The sequence below is a fragment of the Mesoplodon bidens genome, assembly GCF_964165515.1.
Source record: "Mesoplodon bidens genome assembly, chromosome: 13".
NCBI classification, from domain to species: Eukaryota; Metazoa; Chordata; class Mammalia; order Artiodactyla; family Ziphiidae; genus Mesoplodon; species Mesoplodon bidens.
Window position 1 is genome coordinate 48,638,741 of NC_138169.1, and position 18,338 is coordinate 48,657,078.

The following is an 18,338-nucleotide window of genomic DNA, read 5'->3' on the forward strand; positions in this document are numbered from 1 at the left end:
GCCAGCCAACTAAATAAGGGGGCTACTATTAAGAAAAAATGATACTACTAGAATTCTTGTCCACAGTGGAGAAATGGGACGTCTCCAGCACTGCTACTACTTTAGGAATATAAGCTGTCAGAGACACTTTGGAGAGCAATGTGATTTTATCTAATGAAGTTGAAAATGTATATAACCCATGACTCAGTAGATACTCCACTAGATATACAGCCAAGAAAAATCCACACGCACATAGAGAGGAACATGATCATGGCTGCTTATTGTTTACAGTCAAATCAGCATTGTAGCCAAATACTGGAAAAAAGGCAGATGACCAAGAGAAAATGGTAAATAATAAATTGTGAGATATCTATTTGATGGAAGATGGCAAATAAAATGAATGAACTAAATCTGTATGTATCAATAGAAGCTTGATCACGAAAATAAGGTCAGATTAAAAAATAAGTTGCAGGGCTTCCCTGGTGGCACAGTGGTTAAGAATCCGCATGCCAATGCAGGGGACACGGGTTCGATCACTGGTCCGGGAAGATCACACATGCCTGGCATAACCAAGCCCGTGTGCCACAACTACTGAGCCTGCACTCTAGAGCCCGCAAGCCACAACTACTGAAGCCTATGAACCACAACTACTGAAGCCCACGCACCTAGAGCCCGTGCTCAAGAACAAGAGAAGCCACCACAATGAGAAGCCTGCGCACTTCAACAAAGAGTAGCCTCCACTCGCTGCAATGAGAGAAAGCCCATGAGCAGCAATGAAGACCCAACGCAGCCAAAAATAAATAAATAAATAAAGATAAATTTATAAAAAAAAAGTTACAGAAAGTTATACAATGTTTAATAATATTAAAAATAATACTATGCAGTGTGCATACATACATACAGTATGTATAAAATTATTCAAATTTTACCTAGAAACATAAGTTCATGATGACGTTATCTGGAGAATGAGGGCGGAAAATGGAACAAATATAGGAGACATTTAATGACTTAATTTATTAACTTTAAATGATCAAGAACAAACATGATACAAAGTTAAATTTGTTCATTTAGTGGCCGTTAAAATAATTTTTCTATAATATGATCTCACAATAGGAGAGTTAAATGTTAATCATTAACAAGATTTTTCATGTCAGTTACATACTTTCATCAACAATGAAATTGATGACATTCTTTCTCAGTTTGATTTACGGCTTCAAATAATACCATATTGTGTTAAATCTCCAAAATCATATTAGTAGACTACTAAATATTATTAATATTCCTAAGTTTAAAAGTATGGGAAAAGTTTAAATGAATATTAGTCAACTGTACTGTGTATCGCTTGATAATTCCTTTAGAAAATAAATAGCAGGTCAATTTTCAATGAGAATGAACCCTTGAAAGATATGTTTACTTCTTATAGTTGAAATTTTTATAACTAAGAAACAATCTGTAAAATGCAAATCCATTCATTTATTCCTTTACCTCAAATTTTTTCTGATAATATTCCTTCAGAGCGACAAGTTCCTGGTCTCGCTTTACAAGCAGTAGAGGGCGATGTTTAATCATGTAGTCTATGTCTGCTTGAAGCTTTGCATTAGCTTCTTCTAATTTCTCCTTTTCCTCCTCCAAAGGTTTTAGTCGATGAGTTTTATCTTCAAGGTGCCATCGTAGTTCTACAATATCTCTCAAATAGGCCTCGTGTTCTAGACATATGATGATAAGATTAAAAAAATCAAATTTTAAAACAAAAGCTCCAGAAGGACATCTTTATTTGATAATAAATATGAAATATTTTAGTTTCAGAAATTACTTATCTGTGAATCTTACTAAATCTAAAATAAGTTACTCTTTTAATTTTTATTTTTTGGCCATGCCGTGTGGCATGCAGGATCCTAGTTCCCCGACCAGGAATGGAACCTGTGCCCCCTGCAGTGGAAGCGTGGAGTCTTAATCACTAGACTGCCAGGTAAGTCCCTAAAATAAGTTATTTTAGTATTGCACTAAAAATATACTGCTTGCTTCACTCACCATCAAAGGGATTAAACTATATAAAAATCACCGGAAAATTATAAATATAACTCATATAAAATTAATATATGAAATAAAGTTTATCCACGAAAATAAAGATCATGTTGAAAACAGAATAGTCTCACAACAGTAAAATTAAAACAAATTAAAACGCACAGATCTAGTGATAAACCTGAGTTGTGCAAGGCCTATAGGAAGAAAATGACAAAATGTTATCAAACGATAGAAAAGAGAATTTGAATAAATGGATAAAAATTTTCTGTTCTGTATAAAAATATCTGAAGTAATAAATATGGAAAATTCCCTCAAATAAAATAAAAATACATTAAATTAAACATAAATTATAAATTAAATTAAATGTCAATTAACAGACTAGGACAATTTTAGAGAAACTATATAAAATATTTCCTCCTTATATTGTTAAATTTCTAAGGTTAGCCTAACCTTGAACTCTTGGAAAAAAATTAGATTGGCTAGCTTGGGGCTTTTTTCATCTTTTTAAAAATAAACTTATTGGTGGGTTTTGCTATTGTATTCACTGAAGATACTTTGCATATGTACTCGTGATTTGGGCTTATAATTTTCCATATTTGTACTGTCCTTGTCTAATTTGCTTTATAATTTATGCTAGCTTCTTATATCAGTTGTAGTTTCTTTTATTTCTGTTCTCTATGATCTTGTGGAAGTTTGAAATTGCATGTAAAGTTCTATTGCCCTAGTTATGTATGTATATATGTACATATTTTGCAGGGAAGGATTTTTAGTTATTAAGTCAAAGGCGTATATGTATATTTTGGTTATCTATTTATTCATCAATCCATTTTTCCTGTGAATTTATCCAGTTCATCAAAATTTCAATAATATTCTAAGAGATTTGTTCTGAATATCTTCCTTATTATTAATCACTGCTACATTTTTAGATACCATTTTCATTTCTAATTGGATTTATTCATATATTTTCTCTTGTGTTCTTGATTAATTTTGCCATTGGTTTTCCATTTTTTTTATTATTCTTTTTTTATTGATCAACATGTAGTTCTGCATATCTTTGGAATTATATATATTTCATTATTTAACAATTTTGTAATTGGTTTTCTGTTTTTTTCCTTTGTATTTATTTTACTTTTATTTTTCTAAATTCTGAAGTCATATATTTCAATAACTATGAATCCATCTTCTTTTCCGATATTATAAAAGCTATTGATTTTCCTTTAAATAATAATTTAGCTTTTTTCACTCATGTGAAGATAATTTTAGTAAGATTTAATGATACAGTTCTAAATGTTTTCTAATTTCTTGAATTTGTGCAATGTTTGACACCATCCACTTTTACTTTGTTTATCCTAATTAGACAGTAGCATTTTTTTTTTTTTTTGCGGTACATGGGCCTCTCACTGTTGTGGCCTCTCCCGTTGCGGAGCACAGGCTCCGGACCCGCAGGCTCAGCGGCCATGGCTCACAGGCCTAGCCGCTCCGCGGCATGTGGGATCTTTCCAGATCGGGGCACGAACCCACGTCCCCTGCATCGGCAGGCGGACTCTCAACCACTGTGTCACCAGGGAAGCCCGACAGTAGCATTTTTGTTTTAAAAAGTCAGTCACCATCTTGTTAAGTATTACCATCATTATCTCCATTCTGATCTTCTATTAGATATTCATCATACTTTCTCATGTTATACTCTGTGCTTTTTTTATACTCTATGCTTTTAAATATTTTATTTATATTTTCCTTCTCCTTGTGTACCTGTGATGCATTCCATGCAAATTCTTCCAAGTTTACAGATATTACTTTTCTCTTCCTTAGTCTAACAAACCATTTAACCAACCACTGAGTTATTAATTTTGAACAATATATTTTTAATTTCTAGGAAGTCTTTTTTATTTCCACTTTTGCTTTCTTTTAAAAATAGTCTCTTAGTCCTTGTTTTTATTTTCAAACTTCTCTTTTTATTTCTTGAAACATAGTAAACATACTCATTTTATAATCTCATGTTCAATATCTGAAAACTTTTTGAGTAAGGTTCTGCTGTCTGCTTTTACCAACTCACACTCATTGAATCTGCATCTTTGTGTTTTATGATATTTGATATGAGCTATTTTTTATCTTGAAACTCTATCTGAGAAAGTTCCCTGATATCTAGATTGAATTTTCAATCTTCCAGAAAAAAATCTGTCTTTGCTCCTGATGATGCCTAGCTTTACTACCAACCCACAGAACATTTAAATGACATTCTCCACTGTGTATTTTCAGGTACATAGAAAGCAGGAATTTCAGTCACAAATCCATTTGGATCAGTACATTAAGAATTCTTGGAATATTGTTTGCTTTCCTCTGCTAAGTGAAACAAGCAACTCTCTTTACTATTCAATCTGAGCAATAGGTTTATTCATGATTCACACTTAAGCTGGGGATGGAAAACCTTTGGAATCCTCAGCTTCATGTAATGACTTCTTATTGGACTTGTCATTTGGGTGAGCCTTAGGCTTTCTCCCCAGTCTCCTATACCAAACAGATATATCAAAATGGGAACCAAAGGATATTAGGGTTTCAGGAATTTCACCTAACACATTTACAGACACTGCACCTAACAAAAGCAGAATACACATTAATTGCAACCACACACAGAATATTCTCCAAGATAGATAAAATACTAGGCAATTTTTATTGTAAATAATTTTAATGTGATTGAAATGTTTCTAAACACAAAAAATTAAATTAGAAATCGACAAAAAAAATTGGGGAAAAATTTTGAAAAATCCCCAAATATTTGCAAATTAAATAGCCACTTCTAAATAAAGAATAGGTCCAAAAAGAAATCACAAAAGAATTTTAAAAATATTTTTTACCTAATTAAAAATAAACTCACAGCATATGAACATTTATGAAATGTAACTAACACAGTTCTTAAAAGTAAATTCAGTTCTTAAATACCTATTCTAGAAAAGAAGGTATCAAAAAAATAATCAAGGTTTCTACTTCATGTAAAGAGAAATAGTAGGTTAAATTATTCCCAAAGCAAGCATGAGAAAGGGAATCAGAGAAGAAATCAATTATATCAAAGCTGAAAAACAATAGAGAAATCAAGAAAAGCAAAAATTGACTTTTTTAAAAGATCAACAAAATTGATGTAACTTTTGTTAGACCAAGAAAAATACAGAGAGAAAGTACAAATTACCAAAATCAAGAATGAAAGAAATGTCATCTCTACTGCTATTATAGAAATTAAAATTATAAGAGAATTTTAGGAACAAGATTAGGCCAGCAAATAAGACAACTAAAATGAAATGGACAAATTCCTTAGAAGACACAAATTATCAAAACTGACTCAAGAAGACAGAGAAAAGAGACCCAAAACCATTAAATAAACTGAATTAGCTATTAAAAATATGTTGACAACTTTGGACTTAGATGCCATGAATAGAATACTGGACCCTGGGTAGAAAAAGAATGACTTCAGAGAAATAAAAAAGCCAAACTTGAAACTTATGAAGATTTATATATCAAACTCAAGCTAAGAAATTAGTATGGTCTAATTTACTAGTCAAGAACCAATAAAACTTCTAGGATCCTAACAGAGGCAAAAAAGCAGTCAAAGGATTACTGACTTCCATAGAAAGCATAATACAAACAGAGGAAAATGAGTTCACTATAAAGAATGTAGAAACCACAGAGAAAACAACTCAGTATCAGGGAGAGTCATCAGAAGCAAGCTATGACAGACCAAACTGTTGTTCACTACCCTCCCCCTTGGATTAAAGATAGTTTCTTGTCACACTCATTTGTCATTCAGACATGGTACTTATTTTGACTAAAGGATGTAACAGTGAGAGTATGCCAGTTTTGAGCTAACATCTTGAGGGGCATCCTATCTTTTTACTCACTATGCTGTACCCTCCTGACTTGCCACGTGAAAACCATGGCCCTTGGAGTTGCTAGCCAGTGAGGATGAGAGAAACATGAACCTCACCTGAACCCAACACCGTCTTGAGTCAAGCCCATTAGATCTGAAGCCTGAAGAAATTCTCCCTAGCCAACACACAGACCCATGAGTGGAAAAAAAAAATTATTATTGTTGTAAGCAACTGAGTTCCAAAGTGACTTGTTACAAATAATTGTTTTAGTAATAGCTGATTAATTCACATGACAAAACAATGTCAAAAAAAATCAGAATATTTAACATTCTATTAACTACTCAGATCTTCCTCCATAGCAAAGGCACTCTTGTGAGCATTTATATGGGACACAATTATCTTCATATCCCATCCTTTTGAAACGTTAATCCCCAAAACTCTCATAGACTTCCTTTCACCCGTCTTACATTCATGTTCTTTCTAAGTCCCTGACCACTATGCAATCCCTTTTGCCACTTCCCATCTATACCTCAGGCCATTTCTTCTTCAAGGTGATTTTGCCTCCACCTTTTCCATACTGAGATTGTAATACAGTAGCTCCCCAAATTATATCAACATACCATTCAAACCTTTCATAAACCAGGGCTGTGATTGTTTTTCTCTCCCATTAGATGGTCATAAGGAAGTACGTGGAGCCATAAATGTAAGTTAAAGACAGGGAATTTACAGAAGCAGGAACAATGGGAGTACCAGGGGAATCTGAATCATTAGTTTATTTGTGCCTTCAGATGCTGCTTGGGTATAATATATGTATTCTTATTTTATAAGGAAACATTGCTACGCACATCCAATTTTAAAATTTATAGGTTCATACAGCACCTAATTCATGATGAAAAACTTATTTCTGGTTATCTTTTTTGGTACGGAAAAGAAGAGGCATTTACTCGATTGTTAGATGCATATTGAGTGCCAAGGGCTGTCATTTGGGAAAGGGGTGCAGTGACCAAGCAGAAAGGAAAGTAGTCAGAGGTACAATACCTCAGCCTTACTCTTCTCCATCATTTCCCATGGTCTCTTGCCCCTGATTACCATTGGCTGAACCCAGAAGGAGGACAGAGTGCAAAAGATATCTTTTATGCAGTCTATTATAAATCAGCCTCATGGGCCACAAAACAAAAGTCACAAGTATGGGTGAGGTAGTTAGGGGGATGGATGGATCTGGAGGAGGAACCACAAGACATCTAGAAAGTAAATTTCCGTAAAGTTACACCCCCAAATTACCAAAACTTTTACACACATTGTACTTAATGGTAAGGCTGTTATGGAAATTAGAAGTTTTTCCTGTCACGTATGCTAGAGACTTCGAGAATCTAAACAGACTGTAAAAATAAATAAATTTATAGTTTGTAAACAAATTCAAAATATTTAGAGATTATATCCTAAATATAACAATATAATTGCAGCATATTCCTGAAAGCACATAAACTTTTCAGTAATATGTTACAAACAGAAGGCACTTAAGAAATACACAGTGATAATAAAGGTAAATTTCATTGCATACGTTAGCTACTTAAATAAAATAAAGCAGATGAACATAAATTTCAGTTTTTTAAGTAGATCTTTACTAATACTGAATAAAAGGCAACTCAAAACAATAAATTATAAGCAACAGCAAGGATATACATCATCGTTCAAAATGCATTTATTAGGCTCCTAGAATATGCAGGCATGTATCTCAATTTTATTTTGGTAAATCCTTAAGTAGAACTCCATATAGACCCCAAACTATAATATTTAAGCATTCTTATAAAGGGTATATGAGATTACATATAAATTAATTGGCAAAAAATTAAAGAAAATCAGCCCTCAACATTGACTTTCATTTTCTTGGGGTGGGGGTTAATTTATGTTTATTTTTATTTTTTTTATAATTTTTTATTGGAGTACAGTTGATTTACAATGTTGTGTTAGTTTCAGGTATACAGCAAAGTGAATCAGTTATACATATACATATATCTATTCTTTTTTGGATTCTTTTCCCATATAGGCCATTACAGGGTATTGAGTAGAGTTCCCCGTGCTATACAGTAGGTCCTTATTAGTTATGTTTTATATATAGTAGTGTATATGTCAATCCCAATCTTCCAATTTATCCCTCCCCTACCCCCGACTTTTCTACTACTATTGACAAGGAAGGGCCTCTAAAACAATTAGGAAAATGGCAGATGGCTCTCTGTGGATGTGAATATGAATCCACTCAACAATCTACTGGGATCCCGATGACTATTCTGACCCTAGTGCAGCCTCAGTTGCCTCTAAAACACCAATATATATGTATGTATGTACACACTTATAAATTATATACCTATGTTATTACATTAGTAGCATATGTACATCACAAATCCTATTCAAAAACCTTATGAATTAGAGCAAACTCACTCCAAGCCCGAATGAATTATTTATTTTTATAAACAGCTGTTGACACCAAATATTTTATAAAATACATTACTTTAAATGTGGGTAGAAAAAGGTCTACTGTTACCTGAGTTTTGCATAATTTTTATATAGTTAGTTCTTTAGTAAAGGGTGACAGAGAGCATAGACAAAGGTTGAATAAAATTTAGTCCCAGCCTAGGCTCTGGGCCCATTTCCTGTTTCTTGAGCTCTGAGCTCCAGAAGGGAGTGAACAAAGGGAGAGTTTAAGCTGTGAGCTTCATATTACTTTAAAAGGTGGAAACAGGCATTAAACCTACATTTAATTTATTTTATTAAAAGAACATAATTGAGGAACCATCTCATCTTTTCTTGCAGCTCCCTGAAATGTGTACACTATACTTGGGAGACTACAGCTTTAGAAGATTTATAACATTATAATAAAGGTATGTGTATGGGTGGAGTCTGACATAATTTGAATTAATGGCTATTGTACCAGAATAATAATTAATAGCATCCTTTTTTCTCTCAAAGGTGTTTTGGCTTAAATCACGGGTTATATGGGAACCCTAATATAACCCATTTCTAAAGCATGTGAATCCTGAATTAAAATTGTTACCCTATGATAACATAAAAAGCTTCCAGCCTCAGGTAGGATCAGGTAGTCTGGCATGCTTGATGAACACGGTATTTGGAAATGAAAAATCCAACACCTTTAGACTGTTTAATACTTGACCACAGGTCCCTCATTCTGTAATCTAAGAGACAGAGTTGCCTTTTTAAACATGTGTTACCTGCATGACTCTCGGAAACATCCTAAATTTCTTTGCTTGCTAGAGGTTCCCAAAGCAAATTTACTATTGAATTCTCAAAAGAAGATGCATATAAGTTCCTAAAATATCACTTAGAATTCTCTCATTTTCCGAGATTTAAAGATGTGGCTGATGCCACCAACTGGCAATCACTTTGAATTTCTAAATTTCTAGTGACTGAAATATTGTAGTCATTATGGGAAATATGTACCAAATGTTTGCATGACCCTTGCGTACCACAAGCTCAATGGTATTTCCAACAAACACCAAATGACAGCAGGTCCAGGTTTGCTCAGTGCAGCCCCAATTTATGTCTGTAAACTCAGCATTATTATTAATAGTATCTTTCAAATACGCACTGGTTTGCATGCAGAATAATATGGTCACTCTAAACAGAGGTAATTTTTTAATTCAGAGCTTCAATTAATCATCCACGCCTCTCCAACAAAGTAAATGGCAATATGAAAAATCCTTATTATTACCTTTCTGCACAGCTAACGGGATTTCTTGATGTTTCCAGATTGACCAAGAATCAATTTGCATGCTAATTCTTTTCTTTCTTGATTTTTGTTGTTTTAAAGCTTCTTCAGCTTCTGCACGATCAGTTTCTAGACTTTTAATGAGTTGGATGGCTTCTGATAGCAATCTTTCCATTTCCTGCTTTAATTCTGGACACTTTTCATCTTAAAAGAGAAATATGTATTCACATTGGTTAATGAATCAGCCAATAAGCTGGATGGCAGGAACAGGAGTACTAGCTGTGTTGTCATCTTTTTAATATTTATATATTTACTATGAGAATTGTAGAAAAGTGAATTAGCCTTTTAAAGACAGTTTTATTATAATACAATCATAACATTAATTATAACCTTTGAAGACAGATTTTGAAATAAATATTTTATAAAATAATTAGAATAGCTAAGTCTCAACAAATATCTTCATGCACATTTTTTTTCTGAGGGAAAAACACATGTTCTATTCACAAGCTGTATTATAGAGCTTTATTTTGAAATTATGCTTGTGTTTCCTCCCATTCTATGAGAAAAGCAAACCATAATGCTTTATCTAATATTTATCTAATATTTATCTGATAAATACTGAAAATCCTCAGAGGTTCCTAGAAACAAGACACTTTATGTTCTTTACCTTATCAGATAACAACATCCCTAGTTAGCCTTGCCAGAAAATTCATCGTCATTTCCAAATTGTATTTAGTCAGTTACAATACAAATTAACTTCCTTATGAGAGATATTTGTGATTCTTGGTTCACAGCTCTGGAATGATATGGTTTAATATTAACAAAATGATTAACATGGGTATTCATTCATCTATTTATGCAAGAAATGGGTAGAGAGCCTGTTATGTTCTACGCAGTATGCTCTCTCCCTGGAGGTAGATCAGTAAGAAAGATGGATATGAGTCCCATTCTGGTGAGATTTATACTTGTGAACATTGGCTTTTGCCAAAATGTGACATGACAAGAAGACATAAACAAACACAAAGTACCAAGAAAGGCAAAGCCTCCAAAGAGCTGGGGCTGGAGGTAAAACAGTGAACCTGGATCAAGAAGAAAGGTGGCTGACAGATCTTTGTTTTATTTTGCTTTATTTTACTTTTGGACAATAAAGACATTAATTTTGCATTGGAAAATGGAAAGTTTTGTGTATAACTTAAGGTGTCTCCAATTCATTCTATTTAATATCTCTCTGAATTTTTTTCCAGAATACCATCTCAATTAGTTTTACTGTTTCATATGGAGTGAGCAACCACCTGCATTTTTTATTAGCATAAACACTTAATTACCACAAATCTTCCTCATCCTGATACTGTCTTGTGTTTTAGAGTCAAATATACATGTTTATAATAAACATAATTGTAGTTTATTTAACTGTTACTGTAACCATTAATACATTGATATTTTCTCCTAGAATTTGTCATTTGAAAAATTAAGAAGTAATGAATCAGGTTTTCATTTTCATTATGAATGGAAAATAGTAAAAACAGAGTCTCACTATGAATGCCAGCATTAAATGACAAAATATTCATGCTTCTAAAAAGTCCTAAGTTTATTGGTTATCCTTCTCTAAAGGAAGGTGTTCAACAAATTTTTGTGGCAAAGGTAGGAGGAAGTGTTTAATGTCAAGGATATAGTCAAATATGTTGAAGTAATTTTAACACAAATTTTATACCAGTATATAAATTATTATACATTTACATTTGGAAATTTTGACAATAATATTAGTCTTAATTTATATATATAGAAGGGCTGTGATGTCCAATATGGTAGCCATGAACCACATGTAACTAATTTACATTTAAATGTAAGTTAAAGTTAAACTTAAAAATTAAATTTCTCAGTCTCACTAGCCATATCTTAAGTGCTCAACTGCTGTATGTGGCTAGTAGCTAACCTATTGGACAGTGAGACATAGAACACTTCTATTATCACAGAAAGTCCTATGGGACAGCACTGAATTACAGTTACATTCTTGAGAAGTGGGCAGGGATAATTATATACTCAGGACCTAGAGCAGTATACAGTACAGTACAGTAATGAATAAATATTTGTTGGATAAATATTTAATCAAACAATACAGAGACTCTTTCCTCTATTAGTCACTCATAAGGATTACAAAACTCTTATACATGATTCTTGTGAAAATGAGAAATGTATAAATGAAAAGCCAATGAGCTTTTAAATATAATTATACTTTTCTAGTATGAGGTACAACTTTACCTCTCAGTTCTTCTGGTATGACCTCTTTCACTGGTGTAGCAACACTCAGATCTTCTTTCAGCTCTTTTGTGAAAGAAGTTCTTCTGCTCCTTTATAATGGGAAAGAAGCAATCAATTAATAAAGGAAAGTTGTACTTAAAGTTAGTAAAACAAATTTTAGGTGATGTTTTAATATTGAATTTTAAATATTTGTGGTGAAACTTACTATACATATTAATGGTACTATGAAAGAGATGAACATAGCAAAATTCTAATAGGAAATGGGTTTTATACTTCATGGTAAATTAAGAGAAATTTAAAATTTGTTATAAATGACTTGAAATTTTTTGAGGGGATAGTAAAGCAATACTGTTTTAATGATATCAGTCTTTTCTAGAGAGTGTTGCTATAAAAAAGAGTTTACTGAAAATAATTTGAGAGTTATTTCTCTAATTTCAGTTTAACAGTTTCTGGGGAGACAATATAAAATGCAAGGAGTAAAAATACTATTTCATATTTGATGTCATTAAGGTTTTAGAAAACTGTCCAAATTAAAATGTTGTATTTTTTCTAAAGAATCTTTCTAGCTAAAGTTCTATATATTCAATAATGAATTATTTCTCATTATCAGTATTCTTCTGGTCCAATTATTGAATTCTAGACTAGTTTTCACTGTACTGAAGAAGAAGTACGTTTCAGGAAGTTTCATTTTATCCATGTTGTAGCATGTATCAGAACCTCATTACTTTTTATGGTTGAATAATATTCCACTGTACAGATATACCACTCTTCATTTATCTATGAGTCCACTGAAGGATTTCAGGTTGTTTCTACCTTTTGGCTATTGTAAATACTAATGATACAAATATTTGTACACAAGTTTTTTTTTTGAACACCTGTTTTAAAATCTTTTGTGTATATACATCAGAGTGAAATTGCTGGGTCATATGGTAATTCTAGGTTTAACTTTTCGAGGAACCACCAAACTGTTTTGCATAGTGGCTGAACCATTTTACATTCCCACCAGCACTGCACGAGAGTTTCAATGTTCAACAGAAGTGGCAAGATATGGGCATCCTTGTTTTATTCCTGATCTTAGGTTGGAAACTTTCTGTCTACACCATTAAGTGTAATGTCAGTCAAGAGTTTCTCATAAATGTCCTTTACCATGTTTTGGAAATTCCCTTCCCATTCTAGTTTTTGAGTGTTTTCATTATGAAAAGGTGTTGGATTTTGCCACATGCTTTCCACATCAATTGAGATGTTCACATGAGTTCCCCCCACCTTTTATTACTGTGATACATTACATTGATTGGTTTTTGTATTCTGAACCACTCTCACATTCCTGGGATAAATCTTACTTGGTCATGATATATAATTCTATTAATATGTTGCTGGATTCATGCTGCTGATATTTTGTTGAGAATTTTTGCATCTATATTCAAAGTGATTGGTCTACATTTCCTTTTCTTGTGATGTCTTTATCTGGCTTTAGTATCAGGGTACTTCTGACCTCATAGAATGGGTTACAAAGTTTTTCCTTCTCTTCTGTTTTCTGAAAGAGTTTGAGAAGCAATGCTATTGATTCTTCTTTCAACGTTTAGTAGAATTCACCAGTGAAGCCATCTGGTCCTGGGCTTTTCTTTGGTTGGGTGATTTTACTGATTCAATCTCTTTACTCATTACAGACCTGTTCAGATTTTCTACTTCTTCCTGAGTCAGCTTTGATAGTTTGTTTCTAAAGAATGTGTTTATTTCATCTTGGCTATCTAATTTGTTGTTCATAGTATTATCAAATGTTCATTGTATTATCTTATATCTTTATTTATGCAAGATCTATAGTAATGTCCCCAATTTTTTAATGAATTTTTTTTTTTACTTTTTTTTTTTAATTTAATTTTTTTTATTAGTTTCTGCTTTATAACAAAGTGAATCAGCCATACATATACATCTGTTCCCACATCCCTTCCCTCATGCATCTCCCCCGCTCCCACCCTCCCCATCCCAGCCCTCCAGGCAGTCACAAAGCACCGAGCCGATCTCCCTGCGCTCCGCGGCCGCCCCCCACCATCCATCCACCCCACGCCTGGTAGTGCATACACGTCCATGCCTCTCCCCCGCCCCGCCACAGCCCACCCCTCCCCCTCCCCATATCCACAAGTCCATTCTCAAGTAGGTCTGTGTCTTTATTCCCATTTTACCCCTAGGTTCTTCATGACATTTTTTTTTTTAATTCCGTATATATGTGTTAGCATACGGTATTTGTCTTTCTCTTTCTGACTTACTTCACTCTGCATGACAGACTCTAGGTCTATCCACCTCATTACAAATAGCTCAGTTTCGTTTCTTTTTATGGCTGAGTAATATTCCATTGTATATATGTGCCACATCTTCTTTATCCATTCATCCGATGATGGACACTTAGGTTGTTTCCAGCTCCGGGCTATTGTGAATAGAGCTGCAATGAACATTTTGGTACATGTCTCTTTTGGAATTATGGTTTTCTCAGGGTATATGCCTAGTAGTGGGATTGCTGGGTCATATGGTAGTTCTATTTTTAGTTTTTTAAGGAACCTCCATACTGTTCTCCATAGTGGCTGTACCAATTCACATTCCCACCAGCAGTGCAAGAGTGTTCCCTTTCCTCCACACCCTCTCCAGCATTTATTGTTTCTAGATTTCTTGATGATGGCCATTCTGACTGGTGTGAGATGATATCTCATTGTAGTTTTGATTTGCATTTCTCTAATGATTAATGATGTTGAGCATTCTTTCATGTGTTTGTTGGCAGTCTGTATATCTCCTTTGGAGAAATGCCTATTTAAGTCTTCTGCCCATTTTTGGATTGGGTTGTTTGTTTTTTTGCTATTGAGCTGCATGAGCTGTTTATAAATTTTGGAGATTAATCCTTTGTCAGTTGCTTCATTTGCAAATATTTTCTCCCATTCTGAGGGTTGTCTTTTGGTCTTGTTTATGGTTTCTTTTGCTGTGCAGAAGCTTTGAAGTTTCATTAGGCCCCATATGTTTATCTTTGTTTTTATTTCCATTTCTCTAGGAGGTGGGTCCAAAAGGATCTTGCTGTGATTTATGTCATAGAGTGTTCTACCTATGTTTTCCTCTAAGAGTTTGACAGTTTCTGGCCTTACATTTAAGTCTTTAATCCATTTTGAGTTTATTTTTGTGTATGGTGTTAGGGAATGATCTAATCTCAAACTTTTACATGTCCCTGTCCAGTTTTCCCAGCACCACTTATTGAAGAGGCTGTCCTTTCTCCACTGTACATTCCTGCCTCCTTTATCAAAGATAAGTTGGCCATATGTGCGTGGGTTTATCTCTGGGCTTTCTATCCTGATCCACTGATCTATCTTTCTGTTTTTATGCCAGTACCACATTGTCTTAATTACTGTAGCTTTGTAGTATAGTCTGAAGTCAGGGAGCCTGATTCCTCCAGCTCCGTTTTTCGTTCTCAAGATTCCTTTGGCTATTCGGGGTCTTTTGTTTTCCCAAACAAATTTTGAAATTTTTTGTTCTAGTTCTGTGAAAAATGCCAGTGGTAGTTTGATAGGGATTGCATTGAATCTGTAGATTGCTTTGGGTAGTAGAGTCATTTTCACAATATTGATTCTTCCAATCCAGGAGCATGGTATATCTCTCCATCTATTTGTAGCATCTTTAATTTCTTTCATCAGTGTCTTATAATTTTCTGCATACAGGTCTTTTGTCTCCTTAGGTAGGTTTATTCCTAGATATTTTATTCTTTTTGTTGCAATGGTAAATGGGAGTGTTTTCTTGATTTCATTTTCAGATTTTTCATCATTAGTGTACAGGAATGCCAGAGATTTCTGTACATTAATTTTGTATCCTGCTACTTTACCAAATTCATTGACTAGCTCTAGTAGTTTTCTGGTAGCATCTTTGGGATTCTCTATGTATACCATCATGTCATCTGCAAACAGTGACAGCTTTACTTCTTCTTTTCCAATTTGGATTCCTTTTATTTCCTTTTCTTCTCTGATTGCTGTGGCTAAAACTTCCAAAACTAGGTTGAATAAGAGTGGTGAGAGTGGGCAGCCTTGTCTTGTTCCTGATCTTAGTGGAAATGGTTTCAGTTTTTCACCATTGAGGACGATGTTGGCTGTGGGTTTGTCATATATGGCCTTTATGATGTTGAGGAAAGTTCCCTCTATGCCTACTTTCTGCAGGGTTTTTATCGTAAATGGGTGTTGAATTTTGTCGAAAGCTTTCTCTGCATCTATTGAGATGATCATATGGTTTTTCTCCTTCAATTTGTTAATATGGTGTATCACATTGATTGATTTGCGTATATTGAAGAATCCTTGCATTCCTGGAATAAACCCCACTTGATCATGGTGTATGATCCTTTTAATGTGCGGTTGGATTCTGTTTGCTAGTATTTTGTTGAGGATTTTTGCATCTATGTTCATCAGTGATATTGGCCTGTAGTTTTCTTTCTTTGTGAAATCCTTGCCTGGTTTTGGTATCAAGGTGATGGTGGCCTCATAGAATGAGTTTGGGAGTGTTCCTTCCTCTGATATTGTTTGGAAGAGTTTGAGAAGGATGGGTGTTAGCTCTTCTCTAAATGTTTGATAGAATTCGCCTGTGAAGCCATCTGGTCCTGGGCTTTTGTTTGATGGAAGATTTTTAATCACAGTTTCAATTTCAGTGCTTGTGATTGGTCTATTCATATTTTCTATTTCTTCCTGATTCAGTCTTGGCAGGTTGTGCATTTCTAAGAATTTGTCCATCTCTTCCAGGTTGTCCATTTTATGGGCATAGAGTTGCTTATAGTAATCTCTCATGATCTTTTGTATTTGTGCAGTGTCAGTTGTTACTTCTCCTTTTTCATTTCTAATTCTATTGATTTGAGTCTTCTCCCTTCTTTTCTTGATGAGTCTGGCTAATGGTTTATCAGTTTTGTTTATCTTCTCAAAGAACCAGCTTTTCGTTTTATTGATCTTTGCTATCGTTTCCTTCATTTCTTTTTCATTTATTTCTGATCTGATTTTTATGATTTCTTTCCTTCTGCTAACTTTGGGATGTTTTTGTTCTTCTTTCTCTAATTGCTTTAGGTGCAAGGTTAGGTTGTTTATTCGAGATGTTTCCTGTTCCTTAAGGTGGGATTGTATTGCTATAAACTTCCCTCTTAGAACTGCTTTTGCTGCATCCCATAGGTTTTGGGTCGTCGTGTCTCCATTGTCATTTGTTTCTAGGTATTTTTTAATTTCTTCTTTGATTTCTTCAGTGATCACTTCGTTATTAAGTAGTGTATTGTTTAGCCTCCATGTGTTTGTATTTTTTACAGCTCTTTTCCTGTAATTGATATCTAGTCTCATAGCATTGTGGTCAGAAAAGATACTTGATACAATTTCAATTTTCTTAAATTTACCAAGGCTTGATTTGTGACCCAAGATATGATCTATCCTGGAGAATGTTCCATGAGCACTTGAGAAAAATGTGTATTCTGTTGTTTTTGGATGGAATGTCCTATAAATATCAATTAAGTCCATCTTGTTTAATGTATCATTTAAAGCTTGTGTTTCCTTATTTATTTTCATTTTGGATGATCTGTCCGTTGGTGAAAGTGGGGTGTTAAAGTCCCCTACTATGAGTGTGTTACTGTCGATTTCTCCTTTTATGGCTGTTAGTATTTGCCTTATGTATTGAGGTGCTCCTATGTTGGGTGCATAAATATTTACAATTGTTATATCTTCTTCTTGGATCGATCCTTTGATCATTATGTAGTGTCCTTCTTTGTCTCTTCTAGTAGTCTTTATTTTAAAGTCTATTTTGTCTGATATGAGAATTGCTACTCCAGCTTTCTTTTGGTTTCCATTTGCATGGAATATCTTTTTCCATCCCCTTACTTTCAGTCTGTATGTGTCTCTAGGTCTGAAGTGGGTCTCTTGTAGACAGCATATATATGGGTCTTGTTTTTGTATCCATTCAGCCAATCTGTGTCTTTTGGTGGGAGCATTTAGTCCATTTACATTTAAGGTAATTATCGATATGTATGTTCCTATTCCCATTTTCTTAATTGCTTTGGGTTCGTTATTGTAGGTCTTTTCCTTCGTTGTGTTTCTTGCCTAGAGAAGTTCCTTTAGCATTTGTTGTAAAGCTGGTTTGGTGGTGCTGAACTCTCTCAGCTTTTGCTTGTCTGTAAACGTTTTAATTTCTCCATCAAATCTGAATGAGATCCTTGCTGGGTAGAGTAATCTTGGTTGCAGGTTTTTCTCTTTCATCACTTTAATTATGTCCTGCCACTCCCTTCTGGCTTGTAGAGTTCCTGCTGAGAGATCAGCTGTTATCCTGATGGGGATTCCCTTGTGTGTTATTTGTTGTTTTTGCCTTGCTGCTTTTAATATGATTTCTTTGTGTTTAATTTTTGACAGTTTGATTAATATGTGTCTTGGCGTATTTCTCCTTGGATTTATTCTGTATGGGACTCTCTGTGCCTCCTGGACTTGATTAACTATTTCCTTTCCCATATTAGGGAA

General features: G+C 34.0%; 1 protein-coding gene across 1 annotated transcript in view; it reads right to left on the reverse strand.

Moving 5' to 3' along the window:
* CCDC178 (coiled-coil domain containing 178) overlaps positions 1-18,338 on the reverse strand; it is a gene marked incomplete at both ends in the record, with an annotated part of 393,288 nt that overhangs the window by 341,351 nt on the left and 33,599 nt on the right. The window contains 3 exons of the mRNA XM_081252141.1: positions 1,465-1,685; positions 9,589-9,789; positions 11,845-11,927. Coding sequence (XP_081108267.1) covers positions 1,465-1,685; positions 9,589-9,789; positions 11,845-11,927 — 505 coding nt within the window. The remainder of the gene's footprint in view (positions 1-1,464; positions 1,686-9,588; positions 9,790-11,844; positions 11,928-18,338) is intronic.